Below are 24,876 nucleotides of genomic sequence, written 5' to 3'. Positions count from 1 at the left end.
TCTATGTAGCAACAGCTCAGCCTGAGTCACCGCCCCGTACTGGGCAATATGCTATCGTTGTCTTCTGGAGAGAGAGACAGGCAGATGTGGTACTCACAAGCAAACACAATAAGACAGCAAAAGACAGAGGCACGAGTATTATGTTACAAGTGTGCCGAGAAGGAAATTTTTAATTCTGCTTGGGGAATCATCAAAGATATCATCAAGGAAGTATCTTTTAAGGTAAGCCTTTAAGAATGACGGAAATTTGGTGGGCAGAAAGTTGGAGCGAAGGTAAGCAGAATAAAAGAACAGAACGGCTGCTTACATAGAAGTGGACTGATGTGGTGTGGTCGAAGGCTGAGTGAAGACTGACTGAGCTGTCTGGGCACCTGATTCCTCTGCTTCAGCTTTCTGGTTCGTTCCACAGCTGTGTATACCATCTACGCTACTCAACATAATGCTTTCGTTAAGTGAATAATTTCTGTAGTCAGAATTCTTTTTTGAGCTGAAGTCTTCATTGCTACAAGGAATTCACCTTTAGTCGTTCTATGTTCAAGAAAGCATCCCAACGATATGCCACCCTCTCATATCCCCTGCTGTCCCTGTGAGTGGTGAGGGGATAACACCCTGAGAACCAGCCCGGGAAGTGTGAGGGCAGATACTGCGAGACAGGGCTAGGAAATACTTGGGTCTGATCAGGAGAGAACTCCGTAAATATGCTGCGACTTGATTTGCTCACAACACATTGATGGGTTTGGAAAAGGCGAACATGGAAATGTCGAGGAGCAGTTCCGGAAACTGGAAGGGAGTTCCCAGCAGCTGAAGGCAGACAGAAGGCTACAGGGAAGATGGGAAGGAATTCCCCCTCCCAGCACAGCAGTAGCAATGGAGATGGAGAGAGGGGGATGAGTGGCAGAAATTTTTTATTTAGGAGAAGGAAAAATGTCAAAGGTGGCCTCAAACCATTGAACATATGACATTTATCCTGAGGTCTGAAACATGATTCAGAGCTAGCCAGGCAAACAGCTAAGGAAATGGCATGCTGGCAAAGAAGCCAACCTGCGGAGAAGCCCTGAATCCCAATATCAGAATGAGCTGAAGGGCCTGAAACACAGTACAACGGAAAAGTCGGGGACTGGATCTCAAAGCGCCCACCATCTAGACCAAACCCTGGAGGCTGGGCTTCTTTCAAAATGGACACTTTCCTAACACGTAAATTCTGCCTCTGCCTCCCCAGAGCTGCAATTATAGGCACACGCCACCATGCCTAGACCATTTATTCTCTTACCTTTCTATATTTATAGCTAAGTGAGAACCAATAAGTACTCACCAAGTCATGGGCATGCCTTTTTGACACATGTCCCTGCTATGTGCTGCACAGTGACAGAATCAAATTTAAATTCACTCTACTGACTGCACCCAGATCCAAGGGAAAGCAGGCAATCGGCTTCAAAGACACTCAGACTCACCTAGAGAGATAATGATGGCTTTGAGCAGGTGGTAGCCTGGAAGTGGGAGCAGAATCATTTGAGCGATAGCAGAACTGGTAGAGATCATTAACTGACTCAAGGGAAGCCATGCTTCTAACTCAGTGGTTGTAGACAGTTATATTATGGTCTCGAAAATCTAAGAAATTAATCAATAAATCAAAGGAGCTGGGGAGAGGGTTCCACGAATAAAGCATTAGCTACACAAGCATGTGGGTTGAAGTTTGGCTCCCCAGAATCCACCTAAGACCAGGCAGGTGTGTCCGCTGCCTGTAATCCCAGCACTCAGGAAGCAGAGCCAGAAAAATCCCTGGAGTACACTGACAAGCTAGGATAGACATTGCTGAGTTCAGAGAGAAACCCTACGAGCAATCAAGGAAGATAAATGACATCAACCTTGGGCCTGCACATGCACCCACACACGTACATTCCCACACTTTCACCTGCACGTGTGTAAATATGCATACGCATGTGTTCATAACACACACACACACAAGAAAAAGAAAAATTACCTCTAGGGGAAAGCACCTTCACTACTTGTATTATGCACTAAGAATTCTAGCAAGTGAGACAAGATAGTAAAATGTTTACAGATAGCATGATTACCCAGAAAAGAATCCTAAGAAATTTATGATGTATGTGCTTGTGTATTTTTGGTTTTATTTTTTTCTTCTTTTGTTTGTTTTTTAGGCATTCAGCAGGCTGAAGTAGAAAGATTGCTAGATCGAGGCCAGTCTAGGTTGACTACACAATGAGATCCCATTTGAGAAAGAAAGGAATGGAAGGAGGGAGGGAGGGAAGGAGGGAGGGAGGGAGGGAGGGAGGGAGGGAGGGAGGGAGGGAGGATGAGAGTTAGGAGGATGGAAAGAAGGAAGGAAGGGAAGGTCAAAAAAAGAAGCAACTGAAAATAGACTTTAAAAATCAACACCATTAAATACTTCCTCAAATCAAATACTTATACATTCAACAAAAAGTTGATGTTGATAAGCACCTACGTAAAGAACAGATAAAGATCTCAAATAGCTAGAAACTTAAATTTATACCTCAAGGGAACTAGAAGCAGAACAAACCAGATTCACTAATGATAACATGAAAAAGGAATAATAGAGACCAGTGCAAAAAGAAATGAAATGAAAATATCAACAAAAGCAAAAGTTAGTCTCTTGAAGACAAAGATAAAATTAAATGGTTAACTGATAAACCAACAAAAAAGTGAATATTAAGTGAAATTTAAAAATTGAAGAGACATTATAACTACCACCAGAGAAAGAGTGGGAATCTCAAGAGACTTCTATGAGAAATATCATATAAACAACAAATTGTATAACCTAAACAAAGTGGATAAATATCTAGACATATACAACCCAGCAAGTATGGATCACAGAAAAACAAATATAAACTATACAAGTCAGAAGATGTGCATATACTATTAAGAGTCAGTAATCAGAAACCTCAACAAATCAAAGCCCAAGATCAGATGACATTGTCACTGAATTCTACTAAACATTCAAAGAAGAGTTACTATCAACAATACTTAAACTCTTCCCAAAAAGCTAAAGAGGAGAAGGGGTCCAATTCATTCACAAAGTCAGCATCATGGGGCCTGGAGAGATGACTCAGCAGTTAAGAGCATTGACTGCTCTTTCCAGAGGACCTGGGTTCAATTCCCAGCACCCACATGACAGTTCACAGCTGTCTGTAACTCCAGTATCTGACACCTTCACAAGACATACACGCAGGCTAAACACCAATGCATATAAAATTTAAAAAAATTAAAAAATAAACTTATAAAAAAAAGCACAAAGTTAGCATCACTGTGGTAGAATGTTCCAAGGGAAGTAGAAGCCCACATTCCTGATAAACAGAAGCAGAGCTCCCCAGCAAAACACTGGCAACCAAAGCCAGTACATCGAAACCATGGTCAAGTGATATTTATCCCTTGGAAGTGAATATGCACAATTTCAACATGTTAAATTCAGTAAATGCTAGTCACAACCTTGACACAAAGAAGAATAAAGATCACATAGTTGTCTCAATAAATACAGAAATCAACTTAACAAAATTCAATATTCATTCAAGGTAAATTTTCTAACAAATTGGGTATAGAAGAAATGTTTCTCAGCATAGTGAAGACTACATATAGAAAACTCACAGCTATAGCCGTGGTACACACCTTTAATCCCAGCACTCGGGAGACAGAGGCAGGCGGATCTCTGTGAGTTCGAGGCCAGCCTGGTCTACAAGAGCTAGTTCCAGGACAGGAACCAAAAGCTATGGAGAAACCCTGTCTTGAAAAATTAAAAAAAATTCACAGCTACAATCATACTCAATGTACAATGAAAAGATGATGCTTTTTCTGCTCTTATCCTTTCTCTTCAATAGAGTACTAGAATTTTTAGCTAGGGCAATTTGGAAAGGAAAAGAAATGAAGGACATCAAAACTGAAAAAGAAGTGGAGTTGTCTATTAGTAGATGGCATGATCTTATCTAGAGAAAACTCTAAAGTTTCCAACAAATACGGTTAGAAATAAGAGGTGATGTGCGCCTCCCAGGAAGTGGATATACCTTTGCACTTGCCCAGGGCCTGCCTTCCTGTCTCCCCCAAACCAGAGAGGTTAGCCCAGAGCCCAGCTGTGCCCTTCTACCACTGACTGGGTTGGCCACTGGGCATTCCTACATCCTCAGTGACCTGCACCTAGATTCTGTGCAGGATATCTGGGTGCCGCAAGAGCTGCTTCTAGCTCACACCATTGCTATATGGTAGCAACTGGCTGCTTGCACATAACGTTCTTCCTGTTGTCAGGGCCTACAGACCCTGATTTGGTTGAAGTGGAGAACCAGTGGTCATGCCCATCGGAGGCTACCAAAAGTTTTGTGTCAAAAGGAATTTGGTTGATTCCCCCCACAGTTCTACAAAGTGAGAATATTAGAAAATTTTCCCTCTAGCTGCTTTTCACACAGGTTTTATTTGGGTCATGTGTTGGGGTGAGCTGAAAGGTGACTGGACATCACATTTTTAAGAGCAGGATGGATGCTCTAACTCCTAGGAGGAGAGGAGCTATCCTTAGAAGATTCAGACTTTCATCCTGGGGGCATAGCTCAGTGGTAGAGGGCTTGTATAGCATCTGTGAGACCCTGGTTCCAATCCCTAGTAGGCATTTGGCACTCAGGAGGCAGAGGTAAGAGGATCTCAGTGAGTTCAAGGCTAGCCTGGTTTATGCAGTGAGTTCCAGAACAGTCAACAGTATATAGAGACTCTCTTTGTCTCTGTCTCTCTGTGTCTCTATCTCTGTGTCTCTATCTCTGTGTCTCTATCTCTGTGTCTCTGTCTCTGTGTCTGTCTCTGTCTCTCTCTCTCCTTGAAATAGAGTCTCATGTAGCCCAGGTTCATGAGGTATCCAAAGATGTCCTGAAACTCTTGGTCCTCCTGCCATTGCTAAGATCACCAGGTTGCACCACCACGCCAGCTCTTCTACCTCTTGAAATCCCACATTTGTGGTCAGAAAACAGTGCTGACATACAGGCATGGTCTGCTGGAGTCTACAAGAAGACAGGAGACTGGAGAAAGCGAAAGAGCGGCTATCAGAAGAGGTGGACGGTTTCCTGGTAGTTCTAGCTTAAGCATCAAAGTCAAACAGGGAGGAAGTTTAGAGGAGGTATCAGAGGGCTTGGCATGGTCTGGGGAGCTCCCCTTCCCCGTGTGTAGGAACACTGACAGCAGACTGTTGTGGGAGTCAGAGAGGCGACAGAAAATCTGCACCGCCCTGGACATTTTGAGGAGCTGGGGAAAGGCTGTACCCAGTACCACAGCAGCCCTAGCTGAAGCGAACACAAGAAAACCCTCTCCTCTTCATACTGGATGCGCAGCACTGGATTGGCTAGCCCTGAGACACCATCTCAAAACCACACCTGCTGTTTTGGTGTCTTTTTCATATATCTGTTTGTCTGAGAAAGGGTCTCGCTATGTAGCTCTGGCTGTCTTCAAACTCACTCTGTAGACCAGGCTAGCCTCTATTTCCTGAGTGTTGGGATTAAAGGTATGCACCGCTATGCCCGGCCTGTGTTGATGTCTTAGCAACATAAGGGCCTCTGTAAGCTGCACTCTGTGAGCTGCACCCTGGAGTACTCGGAGCAAGTGGCCTAAGACTTTATGCTGATTTAAAGTGGACCCCACTGCCGAGGATGTAGTTCCATGGTAGAGCGCTTGTCTAGCATGAACAAGGCCCTGGCTTCCATCTCAGGAGAAAAAATAAATTTGTTTTTTTATTAAATGAACAAATTTATTTAACAAAGACAGTGTTATGTTACTGCTGTAGGACGTAACATGTACGCATTTTCCAGCCTCTCATGTCTCTTTGCTAACAGAGTCACACTCCCCTCTTCTGAACAGTTGGCAGCCTTTGAAGCGAACAGAATAAATACAATAAAGCGGTTTCTAATCTACACTTTCTTCACAGCGTCACACTGCCTGGACACTGCAGGTAGGCCTCTACCCTCAGAATGTGTGGTCCTATCAGTTCAACAAAGCAAGGAAAATCTAGCTTTTGTAAGGAATTTCCTGAACTGCCAGGGCGAGGACAATCAGCCACCAGCCCAAAGTGCTTCTCTTCCCTTTTGCCAAGCAGTTCTGTCCTTTGACTCGAGCTGAAGGCCTGCTCTAAGAACTTCATCTCAGACTTCAGGAGGACCCAGATCCAAGGACCCAGACAGCAGCCTGAGGCAGAGCAAGAGATAGGCAATGGCTGAGGGGAAAAGAGAAGAAGGTCCCCACAGCAGCCTTGCCTGCTCCCTCAGTGGAGAGGCAGAGGTGACATGAGGCTGTGAGAGGTGTATGAAGCCTTGAGCGAAACTGAAGGGCATGTATCGTTTGTGTCTCCTCAGGAGCTATTCCCATCTTAGGTATACCCTATTGCCTGCTCTTCAGTAGCCTATGGCCCTTAGCCGTGCTCTCCTTAATCTGGCTTGTCTGTGACTGGAACACACACAGCCAAGGTAAGAGATGTGGGCAGGGTTGTGGGCCCTTCTGTGCTAAGGGTGGAGTCATAGGGACAGGGAAGAGGGAAGTGGATGGAACGATGAGGAGAAGAGGAGAAAGGTCTGGCTGGCTTCCCATGAAGCTTTAAGCGCCTAAGAATGAGGCTGCTTCTGTAGCCTGAGGAACAAAGGGCAAACTCTTCTTCAGCTCTGGGAGGGGTAGAGGGACTAGCAATGGCTCACTCGTTCTTCCCTTTGTCCTCTGTCCACAGACGGTAGGCGTTCAGCTTGGGTGCGAAACTGGACTCTCTGGAAGTATTTCCAAAGCTACTTCCCAGTAAAGGTAACTAAGTGCCTTTCCTTTGTGTGCCTATCTTTCTTCCAGATGGCCTTGCTCCTTATTGCTTGAACTCCCCGTCCATAAGGAGACCCAGGTTTTCAAGGGCTCTGACGGCTGGCAGTGAAAGCGAACACTTAGAGGCCTGATGTAGAACATAAATCCAAAATAGATGGGCAGGTGGAGAGACGGGTGAGCAATACTTTTCTACTGTGTCAAACCCAGGCCAGCATCACTTAGCACCACGATCCCTGGAGATCTCCATGACAATAACATCCTAATGAGCAAAGATCTAGAGGCTGTTGGCTTGGCTCTGAGTTTTCACATCCTTTCTTCCTTCTGCTTTATCAGTCTTCCTCAATCTTCCTCTAACAGCTGGTGAAGACCCATGACCTTTCTCCCAAGCAGAACTACATCATCGTCAACCACCCCCATGGCGTTCTCTCTTTTGGTGCCTTCGTCAACTTTGCTACTGAGGCCACTGGCTTTTCCAGGATTTTCCCATCAATCACTCCCTTTTTAGCAACTTTGGAAGGAATCTTCTGGATCCCAATTGTGCGAGAGTATGTAATGTCCATGGGTAGGTACAAGATATCATCCCATTCTGAAATCCAACTAAAGATGTCTACCCCAATAAGTGCCACAGTTTCTTTGTGATAGAAAACTTGGTTGACTTTGTTAAAGAGTTCAGCTGGCGTTGGGAGTATGTATCCTAGCATCAGTTTCTGTACAAAGGATGAGAGGCAGTTCGATTGGGCAGCAGGGCAAGTTACAGACATTCTCGAGTTGCCAGGATTCCTTACAAAGGGTAATCAGAAGGCTAAGTGCAGAATCAAGCCCAAATGGAAAGCAGAGAGTAAAAGCAGCATTCTAAATGTAAATACAGGGGAAATCGTACCAGATTCTTTCCTGAGATGGCACCTGGCTCCTTTCAGCTCTCCTTCCAAGGCACCATAAAGATTTTATAAAGTCTCTCATGCCAGTTAGTACATACAATCTTGGTCCATGTCCTGCATTTCCTGGGAATCCCTTCATCCTTGCTTAATATGCAAAAAGATAAAGGACAATCACCCATCAGAATTCAGGATAACTTCTCAGTGCCAGGCTTCAAACCAGGACACTGTGACAGATTCCCTTCTCTCTGGATGAATGTTTATCTTTCTGGACATCACCAAACAGCTGAAGGCAAACTAAAGGTAAGCTACATTTATCTTGAGGGGAATCCCAGAAGACGGTTCAGTACCCCTCTTAGGTTGCTATGTCCAGGTATAAGGGTTTCTCTCGATGACTAGATCTTGTACGCAAATTCTGCCATCCCAGTAGAGGACAGAAGATTAATTCAATGCAAAAATGGGATTTTAAAGTGATGAATGTCTGCAGCTTTTGTTGAACAACAGAATGTCATCCACATTCCATTGTTCATCTACCTTTCAATTTGGCTTGGTCTCCCTGCTCACCCAAAATCCGAGTCAAAGGGTCCTTTCAGCAGCTTACTCTTAGGGAGGAAGCACACTGGTGGTGGCTACCCTGATTACCTCTATAAGAAATACCTCTGGGGGATTTCCATAGTGGTCAGCCTGGACAGAAAGTAAGATAGCTCTACAGTCTATGGGGAGAAAGGGAAAGGGTTCATCCGGAAGACAAGAAACTATAAATAAAAGCAAGGGGGAAAACAGTATAGCCCTTACCGTAGAAGCCCAAAGTCCTACCAAGGTAAGAAAGCAGCTGCCACTAAGAATACCTTCTCAGGCTAGGGATAACCCAAGGCATGAAGACCGAAGACAGAAGACGGTAACTGTCTCTAGCAGGAAGATCCTAGGAGAAGCCTTCTCCCACATTTGGGCGCCAAGTTCATTCTGTCCACATGACTCTTTGGTTTCACAGGTATATGTCCAGTGAGTGAGTTGGCCCTGAAGCACAAGCTGACCCAGAAAGGCTCTGGCAATGCTGTGATCGTTGTGGTGGGTGGAGCTTCTGAAGCCCTCTTGTGCCGCCCGGGAGTCTCCACAATCTACCTCAAAAATCATAAAGGTTTTGTGAAGCTAGCACTGAAGACAGGGTGGGTCTTTAGGTCCGGGAACTCTCTTGTCATGGTGCCTTAGCCCTCTGTAGCTCTATCTACAATGACATCCTCTCTGGGAAACCTGCTAGATACCCCTTTCCTCTGATTATTTCCTGTTGCCCTTCACAGATGCCTGGGGGTGTTATTTGAATCCCCAAACACTTGGTGGGCACTTTTATATCTTGAAGTTGGGGAAAGAAGAGCAGAAAAGGATCCACTAGTCTGGCACTCTGAGAGAGAGTGGCTGTGTTCTCTCATTCACTGGGAGGCCCTGAGGACCACCTGTAACATGAGTGGGGGCCCAGACCTGCTTGCTGTTGGAGTTTTTGTCCCGCCCGGTACCCCAGCTGTTTAGTCCCAGAGAAAAATCACACATAAGTCTCCATAAATTATAAGCTGATTGGCCCATTAGCTCTAGCCTCTCACTGGCTAAATCTCACATCTTGATTAACCCATTTTTCTGATCTATGTTAGCCATGTGGCTCAGTACCTTTTTTCAGTGAGGCAGATCACATCCTTCTGCTTCGGTGGTCTGGGCAGGAATGGGAGTAATCAACTTCCTCCTTTCCAGAATTCTCCTGTTCTCATTGCATCATTTCTACTTCCTGTCTGGTTTTCCTGCCTATATTTCCAGCCTAGCCAATCAGCGTTTATTTATAACATGATTGACAGAATACAGACAATTCTCCTGCACCACTTCCCCCTCTTCCCCCCCCCTCCCCGCACCAACCACCCAAGGGCAATGAAGGGACTGGCTGAGAGTTCAGGGCATGACCGATCAGGGGATTCCCCAGAGAGTGTTAGCAGCAGCTGTCAAATACCTACTGTGTATCAAGGTTAGTATAGGACATTGAAATACAGGAATAAACAATATCTGGCACTTGTGGACTCACAGTCTAATGTAGATGACAAATACATGCACATATCATAACAAAACATATGCAGACTCCAGCTCCTTTACATCCCAACTACTATCCCCATACATTAGAACTACTATCTAAGCACCCATTATCTCTCTACTGGATCATTACAACTCTTGGAACTGCTCTTTCTGCCTCTGTTCTTGCTTCCCCCACCAAGATTCTATTCCCAGTTGTAGCTAGAACAATCCTGGTAACCATGAGTCAAGTTGTATCATATCTCAAAATGCTCCCAATGACTCTCAGGCCACACAGAGCAAAAGGTCTTGAAGAAGCTGGTCTTCGGCCACTTCCCTGACTTCACTGCTTACTATTCTTCCCATGGCCTCCTCCATTGCTGATAAACACCATGAGTATGGAGATTTTTCTTCTTCCTTTGTGTTCACTGGTGTATCCCCATGACCTAAAACAGTGCTGGCACAGAAAAAAGAACTCAATGGAAATGGGTTGGGAAAATGACATGTGATACATGAGACATATGCAAATTGCCATGACAGCATCAATTTATAGAAAGACCTTGTCCCAGACTAGATCTTTCATTCGAGAGTGACATCTGAACCATGTTAAAGTTAAAATATGAGTAGGAGTTGCCAGTCAGAATGAAATGGGAAAAGAGCCAGACATTGTGGCTGTAACTCCCCTTACTCTAGAATCTGAAGAGGGAAGACTACAAGTTCAAATCCAGCCTGGACAAGTTGGCAAGATCCTGTCTCCAGCTTTAAAAAAAATTTTAATGCCTGGGGTTCTTCCTAGTGATAAAGTACTTACCTGGCATGTGCGAGGTTGTGGGCTGAATCCCCAGCACCTCAAAACCAGTACAGTAAGTAAACAAACAGAAGTGAAAGCTCAGGCATTGGATGAGGAACCAGATAATATATGCAGCACTGCCCCAGACCCAACCCCAGGGATTCAATGAGTACTGTCAGGGTTTTCACTTCTGATCGGTCAGCCGGGTAAGGAGGTGACTATAAGGCAGAGCCTTATAAGAAGGAGAGAGAAAAGCACTAGCTGAGGGATAACAAATCCGCAGTGGGGAGTCGGAGTACTGAACGGTCAAATGGGCTTTGTCACGTAGAGAGAAGACAGAGGGAATAGAACATACAGACAGGTGAGAGAACACTTGGCACACTAACTGTGGTTAAGTAGTGGGGAACCTAGCCAGGCGGTGGTGGCGCACGCCTTTAATCCCAGCACTTGGGAGGCAGAGGCAGGCGGATCTCTGTGAGTTCGAGACCAGCCTGGTCTACATAGAGCTAGTTCCAGGACAGGCTCCAAAACCACAGAGAAACCCTGTCTCGAAAAAGAAAAAAAGAGTAGTGGGGAACCTGGCCACACAGAAAGGGCAAGGGCACTGAGCTTGTGCTAAGCAGTAAGGGCTGCAGTGAGGACTTCTGGGAGAACTTCAAGCAGGGGAGTGGCATGTATGCCTGTATAGTTTGGGGAAATCATGCAGGATGCCGAATGAAGGGACTAAGTCTCCTGAGCTACTTCTTCCCATCATGGGCTAAGATGCAGCAGCCACACTGATGCTCCATTGGAGGAAGTGGGATGGCAGGAATGAAACATGAGACCGGAGATGTCTGGGTGCTTGGAATCTTATCCTGTTGTTCAGAGGTTGGGGATGTTCCCGCCTCAGACAGAGTGTTGCTGGGGGTGAGGGGGGCTGCCTCAGCTCATACTGCTGCCTCTCTCTTTGCAGGGCGTACCTTGTCCCATCTTACACCTTTGGTGAGAATGAGGTTTTCAACCAAGAGACCTTCCGTGAAGGCACATGGCTAAGGTTCTTCCAAAAAAACTTCCAGAAAATTGGCAAAACAATCCTAGGCCTAAACTTCTGTACTTTCCATGGCAGGGGCCTCACTCGGGGGTCCTGGGGCTTCTTACCTTTCAATCACCCAATTACCACCATTGGTAAGTTTTCTGCTTTTCCTAGGCCACTCAAGTTCTTGGTCTTCCACCCAAAGTCGGCCACCAATCCCCAGGCAATCTGGCTCAACAGCCAGGGTCTACTAAGGGGCATTGCAAGAGGTGCAGCTGAAAGCAGGGTAGTAAGGGCAGTCAAACAGTGGGGAGCATCCATAGGTGGGACAGAGCTCATCGGCTGTCAGAGAAACATCCTTATTCAACTACACCCACTCAGCTCTTTTCTGTGCTTGCTTTCATTCTCCGGAACACTGGTGAAACTTAAGTGACCAGAGAATGAGCGCCAAAACATAACTGCAACAAGAGGGAAGAAGGAAGGGAGGGGACTGGATACTGTTGGAACGGGATCCCTACTGAGGTGTGGGTGGTGTCCTTGGGGTAGGGACTCTGATGCTTGTCTCTTCTCCTCCATAGTTGGAGAACCCCTGCCAATCCCCAAGCTCAATGATCCCGACAAGGAGACGGTGACAAAGTACTTTGAGCTTTACATCAGTGCCCTACGCAAGCTGTTTGACCAGCACAAAGTGGAATATGGCTTCTCTGAGACCCAGGAGTTGACAATTATATAACAGGATCCAGAATCTCCGTAACTACAGCTCAAATCCAGAAGACATCTGAGTGAAACCACAGGGAAGGGAGAATATGGGGACAGAGGTGGATTTTAAAGATGTGAAGAGATGCCAACCGAGCCAGAAGTGCTGAATGAATTGGCAGTCCAGCAACTGAACCCCCACCCATGTAGCCAAGACAGACTGGGTAAAGGGAAGACAGGAGAGGACTGGTGAAGGCTAACTAACAGAGGGGGTAGGTCTGTCACGCCTTGGTGCTTTATGACAATGACCCAGTTTAGGAGTCTTGGAAGTTGGTCATCAACTCCATAATAAAAGCAATGAGAAGTCAACGAACTCTGTGCTCCTTCCACACAAACCTTGGTGCCTTCGTCGTTAGTATTTAGGGTTAAGCTTGGAAGCTCGACTTAGAAGAGAACTGGGTTGGATCCCCTAAGGCCAGGCCCTTATTATTTAAGGACTTGGTCAGCAGGGGGCCTGAACTGTGGCTTCCGAATTCAGATAGGACTCTGTCAACTATGCTGGTGTTTCAGATGGCCCTGTTTCACCCCCAACAACGAAGCTCCATAATAAAGCACTGTGCAACTCCTTCCTAGTCACCCTGGAGTTCTGCTAATGTGCAGACAACCCGTTTCTTTGCCTCAGCCGTCCTTGATGCTTTTTCATATAAAGGGTGAAGGAATGGAAGCACAGGTGCTTCACAGTAGAGCAAAAGCCCAGCAACTGGGCCAGATGTCCACAGAGCAGCTGCTGCTTCTGATCCCACAGGAAACCATCCTGGACCAGAAGGAGGGTGTGACCAGACTGTTCAACAGCCATAAGTTAATTTGATGTCAAATACCTGCTATATGCTAGATCATCAAATTCACATCTTTTGTCCCAGTGGTCACACCATCCCTATGAGACTGTATTTACCATCATCCGCATTTACCAGTAGCTAGACTCCTTAGAAATTTAGTAACTTGTCCAAAGCCATATGATTTTGTATACAGTGAGCATTCAAACCCATGTCTCACAAATTCCAAACCAAAGTTCTCTCCAACATACCTAGATCACTACTCCCTCATTTTCTAGAGGCATATTTATCAGTTTGATTTCCATTTTTTCTCTGAAACACCTCATTGCATATGCATGTACATTGTACATGGCATCGTCACACAGAACCCTTTCACACAAGTACACATTGTTGTACATTGTCCACAAGCCTATCTAGCTTCTAAGTCACTAGATAGCTGACGACAATTTTGAAAATCTGATCTTCCTGCCTTCTTTCCCGGAAACGTTGGATTATAGATAGGCATGTGCCAGCACCTGGTTTGATGCAGTGCTGAGGATCAAGCCAGAGTGTTGTGCATGCTAACCACTCAGGCTACTGCACTACATCCCTAGGGCAATCAAATTCCCTTACATAATGTCCCATAGTCCTCCAACAAAACTAGTTCTTTTTTTTTTCAGTTTTTAGGGATTTTATTTTATTTTATATTTTATTTTATTTTTTTTAATTTTTATTTATTTATTTATTAAAGATTTCTGTCTCTTCCCCACCGCCACCTCCCATTTCCCTTCCCCCCCCCCTATCAAGTCCCCCCCCCTCGTCAGCCCAAAGAGCAGTAGGGTTCCCTGCCCTGTGGGAAGTCCAAGGGCCACCCACCTCCATCCAGGTCTAGTAAGGTGAGCATCCACGAAACTGCCTAGGCTCCTACGAAACCAATAGGTACAGTAGGATCAAAAACCCATTGCCATTGTTCTTTAGGTCTCAGTAATCCTCATTGTCCACTATGTGAGCCTATAATTCAGGTTCTTTGAGAAGCTAAATAAGAAGGAGAACCCAAAGAAAATCATATAGGCTTCCTCCTGAATATTAACCTTCATCAGGCGATGAAAGGAGACAGAGACCCACAATGGAGCACCGGACTGAAATCTCAAGGTCCAAATCAGAAGCAGAAGGAGAGAGAGCACAAGCAAGGAACTCAGGACCGTGAGGGGTGCACCCATACACTGAGACAATGGGGATGTTCTATCAGGAACTCACCAAGGCCAACAGGCCTGGGTCTGAAAAAGCCCGGGTTAAAACCGGTCTCGCTGAACATAGTGGACAAAACTAGTTCTTAAGCCAGACAAAATAGGCATGGTTCTTTAAAGAACAGAACTGTAGAATGAATACAAGAAAGCAGAGACTCTAGTAGTTTTTCAGTCTGCTAGGCTGGATGTCTCAGCATTCCCAATCTGGTGCTGGAGCCCTTATGGATTCCTGGAGAGCTTCTGATCTTCAGTCTATGTTAAATCACAAAGAAGTTGGTTCTAATACCAGTGAAGGAATACTCACAACAGGATAGATGAATTTGTCAACAAAAGGGTGCAAGCAGGCAAAAGCAAAGCTTCCTTCTTCCTTGTGAACTGACATCAGAAAGTGTGACCCAGGTTTAGGGTAGGACTTCCTGTTTGAGGTAATCTGATTAACACAATCCTTTGCAGCATCTTGAGTTTTAATTGATTCCAGATGTTATCAAGTTAACAAGTAAGATTAGCCATCACAATTGTGTCCGGTGTATGTCAGGAAAAATAGTTCATTAGAAAATTATGTCAATTAAATGAAATTAAGAGTGTAGAAACAACAAAAAATGGGACATTACTCCAAGGAAATCCTGAGAACCATTAGGTCACACTTCAAAAACCTGTACTACACAAAACTGGAAAATCTAAAAGAAATGGGCAAATTTCTTCATAGATACCATTTACAAAAGTTAAATCAAGATCAGTAATCCCTAAGGAAATAGAAGCAGTCTTTAAAGTCTCCCAGTAAAATAAAATCCCAGGGCCAGATGGTTTTAACGCAGAATTCTACCAGACATTTAAAGAAGAGCTAATGCCAATACTCCTCAAATTATTCCAAAAAAACAAAAACAGAAGGAGCATTGCCAAATTCTTTCTATGAGACCACAGTCACTCTGATACCCAAACCACACAAAAACTCAACAAAGAGAATTACATAGCAATTTCACTCATGAACATTGACGCAAAAATAATCAGTGAAATACTGGTAAACCGAATCCAAGGACACTTCAAAAAGATCATACACCATGACCAATTAGGCTTCATTCCAGAGATGCAGGGATGGTTCAACATACAAAAATCTGTTAATGTAACCTACCATATAAACAACCTGAAAAAAACATATGATCATCTCGTTAGATGCTGAAAAAAATCCTTCGACAAAATTCAACCTACCATGAGACCCAGCTATATAACACTTGGGCATATACCCATAGGATGCTCAATTATACAAGGACACTTGCCCAACTATGTTCATTGCAGCATTATTTGTAATAGCCAGAAGCTGGAAACAACCTAGATGCCCTTCAATGGAAGAATGGATAAAGAAAATGTAGTACATTTACACAATGGAGTAGTACTCAGCTGTTAAAAACAATGGCACCAGGAAATTTGAAGGCAAATGAATGGAACTAGAAAAAATTATCCTGAGTGAGGTAACCCAGACCCTGAGAGACAAGTTTGATATGTATTCATTCATAAGCGGATATTAGCTGGAAAAAAGAGGACAGCTATGCTATAAGCCACAGCCCTAGAGAGTAGGTAACATGCCTGCGTATCCCTAGAAACACAAATCAGTATCACCTTGAAACCCTTTCACTGCTAAAACTATAAAAATGACAGCATCAACTATCTGTTGGATGTTGAGAAACCAGAATTCTTGGGCATTGCTTATGAAAATATAAAATGGTGACGCTACTTTAGGAAAATACTGACATTCTTCAAAAAATTAAGCATTGAGTTACTATATATTTTGGGGTTGGTTTTACTTCGACTTGATATAAGCTAGAGTCATTTAAGAAGCGGGAATCTCAATTGAGGAAATGCCCAAAATGGCCCATGGGAAAACTCTGGGATGCATTTTCTTGATTGATGGTTGGTTCTGGAGGGCCAGTTCACTGTGGTGTCGCCATTTCTGGGCTGGTGGTCCTGGCTACTGTCAGAAAGCAGGCCCAGCAAGCCATGGGGAAATATTAGTTTAAACATTTGGGTTTTTTGTTTATTTGGTTGGTTCATTGGTTGGTTTAGGTGTTTTAGGTAGTTTTTTCCCCCTTTCTTTCTTTTTTTTCAAAAAGTTTTTTAAAGTCTGTTTCTTCCCATTACAAATATTGAGCTTTATTGAGAAAGACTTTTATTATGTGGTCTAGGATAGTTCTGAACCCATCAGCTTCCTGGCTTAGTCTCCCATGAAATGGTGAATTTTGTGTTGTGTGAATTCTGTCTCAAAGAAAAGGGGATATTTAAGGAAAAGTATTGCCACTGGGTCATATAGCTCAATTGAACAGTGCTTTACTAATTTCATGAGGTTCTGGGTTCAATCCCAATAAGTGGCAAAAAAAATAAGAAGGGTCTTAAAGGAAAAATAATCATGGTAAAATGTTAATGAGTCTTATTTTAAAGTAACTTGTCAGTTCACCAGAAGTCACAGGAGTAGAATCTCTTGAACATTTATCCAGCTTCACACAATGATGATATCTTATAGAAATGTAATGCAGTATAAAAACAGGCAATTAACTTGATACAGTATTGCTAACTGAAAATAGGCCTCATTCCATGTTCCCTATATTCACATGCATAGCTTATGTCTGTGAGCACTTCTGTGTGCACAACTGGCTCTCCACATAGATTAGTATAGCCATTATGCTCATCATACTATAGAACTGTTTCATCAACACAGAGAAATGCCCCATGTTATTCAGTAAAATACTGCCTTTACTAATGTTGCCCAGCATTACTCCTGCTTTCTCCATCTCTAAAGCTGTGTCATTCCAAGGATGGTACACAAGTGGAATCAGAGAGTGTTCAATCTGCTGAGATCTGCTCTTTTCACTAAGCGCAATGCCCTAAAGATCTAAGTTATCACGTATCAAAATAGCCTTCCTTTGACTGAGCAGTAACTGTTCCATAGCCTGGTTGTGGCACAGTTGTTTAACCATTTATTCACTGAAAGACATTGTGTTGTTTTTAGTGTGTGTGTGTGTGTGTGTGTGTGTGTGTGTGTGTGTGTGTGGTGTGATGTGGTGTAGAAGTCAGTTCCACCCACCCTGGGTTCTGATGCTCAAACTCAAGTTGTCAGGCTTGTACAGCAAGTACTTTTATTCTCTGAGCCATTTCGTTAGGCCATAGATTAGTTCTTCAATACTGAATTTTGTGGGTTCTTTATAAATTTTAGATGCTATTTGCTCATTGGACATATGGCTTGTAGATCTTTTTTCTTCTAGTCTGTGCGCTGTTTTCAACTTTTTGAACAAAGATTCTTGCTGTGTAGCACAAGCTGGCCTGGAGCTCATGTATCTCAAGCTGACTTTGAACTTGCAATCTTCCTTTTCTCAGCCTCCCTCCTCCACACGCTGGAATAACTTGTGAGGAAGAGACAAGTAGATTTCTGTAAGTTCAAGGCCAGCCTGATCCACAGAGTGAGTTCCAGGACAGCCAAGGCCACACAGAGAAACTCAGCCTCACCCCACCCACCTCCAGAAAAAAAGAAGGAAGAAGAATCCCCTTCAAATACATACATTATATATATGAAGATGTCACAATTAAACCCATTATTTTGTACACTTAATATACACTGATAAAAATAAGTTCCATATAGAATTCTGCATCACTAGTAAAGTCTTATCCAATTATTGAAATATGGAAAACATTTCTATGTTGATAGAGTAGCCAACAAAGGAAAACTGCCCACTTTTTTATACTGGAGATTTAACTTAAGGCCTCCCACAAGCTAACCGAGTGCCCTACCATTGAGCCCCAGCCCTCTTTTTACTATTGATTTTGAGACAAGATTTCACAAAGTTACCCATGCTGGCCTGGAACTCATTCTGTAATCCAGGTAGGCCTCAAATTTGTGATTCTCTTGCCTTAACCTCTGAGCAGTTGAGATTACAGAGATTAAAGGCCTCTCTAATATATTTTAAACATATTTGTGTGGGGGGGTGTATGTCATGTTAGTGCTGGTACCCACAGAAATCAGAAGAGGTAATAGGATCACTGGAGACCTGGAGCTGAATTTACAGGTGGTTGTGTACCACCCAACATGGGTACTGGGAAATGAACTTGGGTACTTTGAAAGAATAACATATGTTCTTGACCACTGAGCCGTCTCTCCAACCCCAGTATTTTATTATATGCTAAAGTAATAATTAAAATACTTAAATGTGGGCTAAAGAGATGGCTTGGATTTTAATTTTTAGTAGACTTTTTATTACTTTATAAATAATAGGAGTCAAAATTTCCACTTCCTCCCCTCCTCCCACTTCCCTCCTGTTCCCTCACTCCCTCTCCCCCTCTCCCCTCCAGTCCTAAGAGAGGGCAGGGTACCCTGCCCTGTGGGAAGTCCAAGGCCCTCCCCCCTCCATCCAGGCTTAGAAGGTGAGCATCCAAATAGACTAGGATCCCAAAAAGCCAGTACATGCAGTAGAAACAAATCCCAGTGCCATTATCACTGGCTTCTCAGTCAGCCCCCAATGTCAGCCACGTTCAGAGGGTCCAGTTTGACCCCATGCTCATTCAGTCCCAGTCTATGCTGCTCCTATAGAAGACCTGGGTTCAATTTCCAGCATTCAAATAGAAGCTCACAACTCTCTGCAACTGCAATTCCAGGGAACTTGATCGCCTCTTCTGGCCTCCCCAGAATCTACATGCACATACTTCCCTTACATTGTTTTTTTTCTTGCTGAAACATGCATGGGCAGCCCGTATATGGCGGTTCTGTTGAACTTGTCCATATTGGGTTTACGGTCCTAGCTGATGAGGACAACTGACCATATATCTTCCTCAAGAGGGCACCAGGTCTCATTACACATGGTTGTGAGTCACCATGTGGTTGCTGGGAATTGAACTCAGGACCTTTGGAAGAGCAGGCAGTGCTCTTAACCACTGAACCATCTCTCCAGCCCCAGAGACCGTACATATACACATACAAAACACTCTTACATATATAAAAATAGAATAAATAAAATAAACAATAATAATTAAATTATTAGAATTGCTAGAATTAAGACACACTTCCAAGACATCAAAAAAGACATCTAGAAAGGTTTAAGCAGAGATAGGAATGTATTGGTGCTGGAGAATTGTCTGTATTCTGTCAATCATGTTTTGAATAAATGCTGATTGGCCAGGCAGGAAGTATAGGTGGGTCAACCAGACAGAAAGTAGAGGCGGGGCAATGAGAACAGGAGAATGTTGGGAAGGAGGAAGCCCAGTCCTGCCCAGACCATGGAAGAAGCAAGATGTGACCTACCCCACTAAAAAAGGTACCGAGCCATGTGGCTAACATAGATAAGAATAATGGGTTAATATAAGCTACAAGAGCTAATAAGAAGCCTGAGCTAATGGGCCAATCAGTTTATACTTAATGCAGACTCTCTGTGTGATTTTTTTGGGGACCTAATGGCTGTGGGAACTGGGCAGGATAGAAACCAACAAGCAGGCCCTCATGCTACAATGTATGAAAAGTCTATAGAAACCTATAAGTTAGTAAGCTAATTTATACACATACATATATATATATATATAATTAATTTAAAAGACAACTGCTCTTGGCACACTCAGAAGCACACTATCAGAAGCTTAAGCATTAGATATTGCAGACAAGGCCCATTAAGTGGCCTCTCGGTTCTTTATTACAGAATTTCACTTGTGAGGGAGCTGAATGGTTTTTAGGATCAATAGCCCCTTGCCTGAAACATGATCTCTGATGTTGAAATGTCTGGACCTGAACCTCATAGTCATGGATTACTCAGACTTTTTAAAATGTAAACTTCCACAAAATAAAAAAAAAAATCATGACCCAGTTAAAAGAGTTTGAATGAAGTTACCCTAGATAGGTGGATAATGCTGCTACCAGAAACCATGGCTTATTAAGCAAAAATCCCAGCACCATGCATGAAACACTTCCCTATGAGCAGTTGGCAAGAAAGCCTGCCCAAAGCAACCAGATGATAAGAACCTATCGCCGGACTCAGACGATGATGGCACACGCCTTTAATTCCAGCACTCAGGAGGAAGAGGCAGGCAGATCTCTGTGAGTTTGAGGCCAGCAGCCTGGTCTTCAGAGAGAGTTTTAGACACAGAGAAACACTGTCTCAGAAGGAAAAAAAAAACCTATTGCTGAAAACACCAAACACTTTGGTTTCAGGACAAAGAAAAAAATCAACCTAGAACTAACATGGAAAGTTCCTTTCTGCTGGCTAGCTTTAACAATGCTGAAAGATGCTATGTAGGCCACTGGGGGGCAAAATCATGAATGTTCTTACCCAGTGCTGGACCCTGCATGTTCTAACAATACTGACCTGTCAGTCAAGATACACCCGCTGTCACAATAGTGGCGTGAATAGCTCTGATTCTATTTGAATCCAACTGCATAGGAGGGAATTCATGCCTGGTACCATAGCTCACAGACCTTAGGGAAGAATTAATTACTGTTAGTTTGCTAAACGAAGATGTTGTCAAGCTGCCTCATAAATACTTACATTTATAGCCACAGATTTTAGTACTGCTCCATTCCTGGTCTTCAGAAGAGTTTCATTTTGTCACAGGCAACAGTTAATGTAAAGACACATGGTGCTCAGGAAGAGACTGGTGAGCATTTAGTCCCAGACATCTGCATCACCCCTATCCCCAAGGCTCAGGGAACACCATGAAGGAGAAGGTGAAAAACCTGTGAAAGAGGACGGAAGGGAATGTTGTGAAACACTGTCTTCTGAACACAACGTGGCCCTTGTACTCATGAAATTACAGCAGCTATGGTTACCAACACCAGGCCTGCACCAGATCTGGCCTCCACATATGTGCACACAAATGTGCACACCCACACATGCACTTACACATACACACACACACACACACACACACACAGAATGTCTGTCAACACAGTTACTTACACTTTTTTCTAATTGTGGCCAAAGTGTGTGGGGGGGAGAATAGAATAAAAAGTAAGAAAGCAACAGAGTTACATTTATAGGCAAGCCCTTTTTCTCACAATTAAAATCCTCACAGTAAGGTCCAAAGTCCTGTTTATACTGATGACGTCAACTGTTCACAAGCTGAGGGCCAGGTGAACTGGAGGAAGGAGACTGGTTTAGGGCGAGGGAAAGCAGGTGTCAACTTTCTTAGGTCTGGGCAAGTGCTTGGGATGGTAGTGTAAGTATTTCTTAAAGATTTATTTTCTTATTTTAATTATGCTTAGGTGTGGGGGGGGTATGTGTGCATGTGTATGGGGGTGGTACCTGAAGAGCCCAGAGATATCAGATCCCCTGGAGCTGGAGTTACAAGCAGTTGTGAGCTGACTGAGCGTGTGCTGGGGACAAAACTCAGGTCTACTGTGAGACCAGTATGTGCTGATAACAACAGACCCGTCTCCAGCGCCTATTCTAAGTTACTGAAGAGGAAGCCACTAAAAGTCTGCAATGGGAGAGGCCATGAAATCTGATCCCCTTTACACTGTTCTTCAGTTATTTTTGGTCAGTTTCCTTCCAGTTGAACAGCTTTTCAGTTTTCCAGGGTTTGAGAAATGTCCAAGCAGTTTAAAGCATCAACAAAAGTTGTGACAAAACTGAAACGCACTGCTTTGATTTTTGGACTCAAATAGTAGATAATGAGCCAAGTAACTGTTTTTGGCAAAAGCATTGTTTCTCTTTGAGCACATAAAAACAAGCAGAGTGCGCTATCAAAGGAAGGTATCCCATCTAGTGTGCCAGCTACGGGCAAACTTGTTGGGTAGAGCAGCAAAACTAAGGAAGGATGTGCACAGAGCCCAGCAGAGATCACTTTCATTACAGCAAGGTTACTAGAACTCAGCCAAGAAGATGCTTGTTATTTGCAACCGAGTATCAGTGAGATCGAACTGAACATTCTGTTATCTAATGCTACCACGAATTCACAGTGCTGAGAAATACAAACCAAGGCCTGGAATTTTTAGCAATTCAGCGAGGCTGGCTGGCGGGCAGCTCCAGATAACTTCCTGCCTCACCTTCACAGCCCTGACTTTACAGACCCTGGCTGCCTGGCTTTTTACGTGGTTGCATGCTGGGGATCGAACTCAGTGTCTCATGTTTGTTTGCCAAGCACTTTACCAACTGAGCTATCTCTGCTGTTGCCTAATAAGATTTTCTTTAATAGTTATATAATATTTCTTAGACTGCTATCTTTATGAGATATACACTTTATTACTCTGAGGTTCTTTAATGTCTTTTGCAAAAGCAAGTTGCCACTTGTCATGTTCGCTTCTGAAAAATAAAAGTGTAACATTAAGAATATCTTAAATGCACTTGGAAGGTTTGGGGGATAATAAAGAATGCCCTTGACAATACTTACCAGGAAATTGTGACATCCTTGTTCCAAATTTCAATGAGACAACACTATTACCCAAGCACCCAAACATGCATCACAGTATTGTCTAATGTCCTTTAGAATGTGTAGAGCGCAAGATAGTTGAATGAAATTTCTGCCCAGCTATCTCTCAATAGGTGTCCCTAGGATGCCAAAGGCCCAAGTTGAATCCTGTCCCGTGACTGCAGGACATGGAAGGATCAAGCTGGGCGATGGAGAGAGTATACAGGGAAAACAGATGGGAGGGGCAGAATTCCCTGTTAGAAGAGGCCTTAAAACTTACTACCAGTCCCCTGACCCAAGACTGTCGTGGAGAAAACTATTCAGAGCATCTCCGCACCGCAATCTTCGGATGTACTGTGTAAGGAAGAAAAAAATGGGGGGGGAGGATTTAGGGCCTGTAGTATGGACTCACCCAGATCTGGTAGAGTTTTTCTCAACCACCAGCTTTCTTGTTTCCCATAGCAACTAGAAGAAAATAGAGCTTAGGGATGGCCTGGGACAGGAATTGGGTGAGTCAGGAAGCAGCAGTTGGACAGATAGCTAGAGGAGAACTCCACCCCCTTTACAAACCAGGCTGCCTGGAGGTCAGCCAGGCAATAGTCTCAAAGCATCTGTACAAACAAATCCTCCCTGAAGACAAGCAGAGTCTGCTAGATGCCTTATCTTTATCCCCAAGATCACCCATACCATATGACACACAGAGGTCAGGCCGGCACACTGTGTTCCTAGAGGATTAGCACGTTAGCAGGCGTGTCATCGTGATGTGGCGCTCCATGTCCTCAAGATGTCATACACTCTTCTAATATAGAATTAGAGAATTCCTACTAGGGGGCAGGCACTGGTCGGGATGCTGGGCTGGCAGCTGAAATAAAATAACTGGACAGGCAGACAAGAAAGCAGCACTGTCATGTTCCTATCAGTTACTGCCAGGAAGAAAATTGAAGAAAGTTTAATTAGCGATCAGTAGGTAGCAGGGAATTATATTTTAACTATAGCCGCAAGAGAGGCCCCCAGTAATGTATTACTTGAGCAGAGATCTGAATGAGAGGGCCCAGTCCTGCTTACTCCAGGGGAAGGATAGTCCAGGCAGAGGGATCAAAACACCCAGGAAAGTCAGTATACTTGCCATGAAACTGTCAGGGAACAGACAGACAGTAACTGGAACAGACTAAATAGGGGAAGAAGATAGCAGAAGATCTGAAATAAATGGTGGCTTGATCAAGTAGAACCTCCTAGAGCCAGGGGTAACTTTAGATATGGTTTCTTATCTAAATAAAGACTGGAAGTTAATTAATGCTTTTTTAACATCTATCAAAGTATGGAGGATAGGATGATAACTCTCCTTAATCGTGTCACCTGGATTTCACAGTTAGCCCAATTTTACTGTTACTACTTGTCCTAGCTAGTCTATCCTTCTGTATATCACATCTAAAAATAAAACCAATACATCAAAGCCTATTTTCTTATATAAAATAAAGCTATTATCACACCTAACCAAATCAACCAGTTCCCCATATAATACTCTGTGCTTAGCTGAGCTCTTACGGCTGCCTTCAAGCCATGTTCCCGGTTAGCTTGTGCTGACCTATAAACTATTTGTATGGCGTTGTTCCTTTCCTTTTCACCGCACTTTGCTCATATCAGTGATTTCTTAAAACAGAAAACTACAACATTGCCCTACAGAGGCAAATCCTATATTCCTGATTTGTCTGTTTGCCTCCTTATGATGTATGCTAACTTATTTATTTTCCTTATTCCTGTAAAATAGATGTCAGCCTGAAGGGATGTAGATTCAGGTTCAACCAAGGAGGCACAGAGCTATCTCTTCAGATACTCTAAGGTTTTATCGGCAGTGCAGATGCTAACGGTGTCTGCCTTTCTTTCTCTTCTTCTTCTTCTTCTTCTTCTTCTTCTTCTTCTTCTTCTTCTTCTTCTTCTTCTTCTTCTTCTTCTTCTTCTTCTTCTTCCTCTTCTTCGACAAGGTCTCCTGTATCCTGGACTAGATTTTGAAACTTGCTATAAAGCCAAGGATAACCTCACACTCCCCATGTTCCCACCTCAGTCTCCCGAGTGCTGGGATTACAAGTGTGAGCCACCCTGCCACACTGAAACTTTTCATTGTGACATTCTAAAGAAACCTTTCACCTCATGATGTTAGCAGTCACTGATGATGACCATTCGTTGCCTGACACTATTGTTTCTTCAGAGATTGAACAATAATGTTTTTCTA

General features: G+C 43.7%; 1 protein-coding gene and 1 long non-coding RNA gene across 4 annotated transcripts in view; one reads left to right on the top strand and one right to left on the bottom strand.

Moving 5' to 3' along the window:
• Dgat2l6 (diacylglycerol O-acyltransferase 2 like 6) overlaps positions 1-12,586 on the top strand; it is a 21,002-nt gene extending 8,416 nt beyond the window's left edge. The window contains exons 1-7 of one of the 2 annotated variants that reach the window (XM_050119678.1): positions 4,486-5,950; positions 6,351-6,461; positions 6,716-6,786; positions 7,156-7,360; positions 8,665-8,839; positions 11,462-11,673; positions 12,100-12,586. In XM_050119678.1, coding sequence (XP_049975635.1) covers positions 5,794-5,950; positions 6,351-6,461; positions 6,716-6,786; positions 7,156-7,360; positions 8,665-8,839; positions 11,462-11,673; positions 12,100-12,254 — 1,086 coding nt within the window. In that variant the 5' untranslated portion in view covers positions 4,486-5,793 and the 3' untranslated portion in view covers positions 12,255-12,586. Of the gene's footprint in view, positions 1-4,485; positions 5,951-6,350; positions 6,462-6,715; positions 6,787-7,155; positions 7,361-8,664; positions 8,840-11,461; positions 11,674-12,099 lie in introns of those variants that run through there. The other variant, XM_050119679.1, reaches the window with a different exon arrangement.
• LOC126487058 (uncharacterized) lies at positions 9,228-24,876 on the bottom strand. 2 transcript variants are annotated; one of them, XR_007588264.1, is made up of 3 exons: positions 21,197-24,875; positions 20,786-20,973; positions 9,228-10,176 (listed from the first exon to the last, which is right to left on the bottom strand). It is a non-coding gene; the product is annotated as an uncharacterized lncRNA (long non-coding RNA). The 2 variants fall into 2 exon arrangements; XR_007588263.1 differs by having other exon boundaries at positions 20,786-24,876.

The sequence above is a fragment of the Alexandromys fortis genome, unplaced genomic scaffold, assembly GCF_014885135.2.
Source record: "Alexandromys fortis isolate MF-2015 unplaced genomic scaffold, M_Fortis_MF-2015_v1.1 scaffold_155, whole genome shotgun sequence".
Classification (NCBI taxonomy): domain Eukaryota; kingdom Metazoa; phylum Chordata; class Mammalia; order Rodentia; family Cricetidae; genus Alexandromys; species Alexandromys fortis.
The sequence above is the reverse complement of the archived record's forward strand: the minus strand, read 5'-3'. Positions and strand labels throughout refer to the sequence as shown.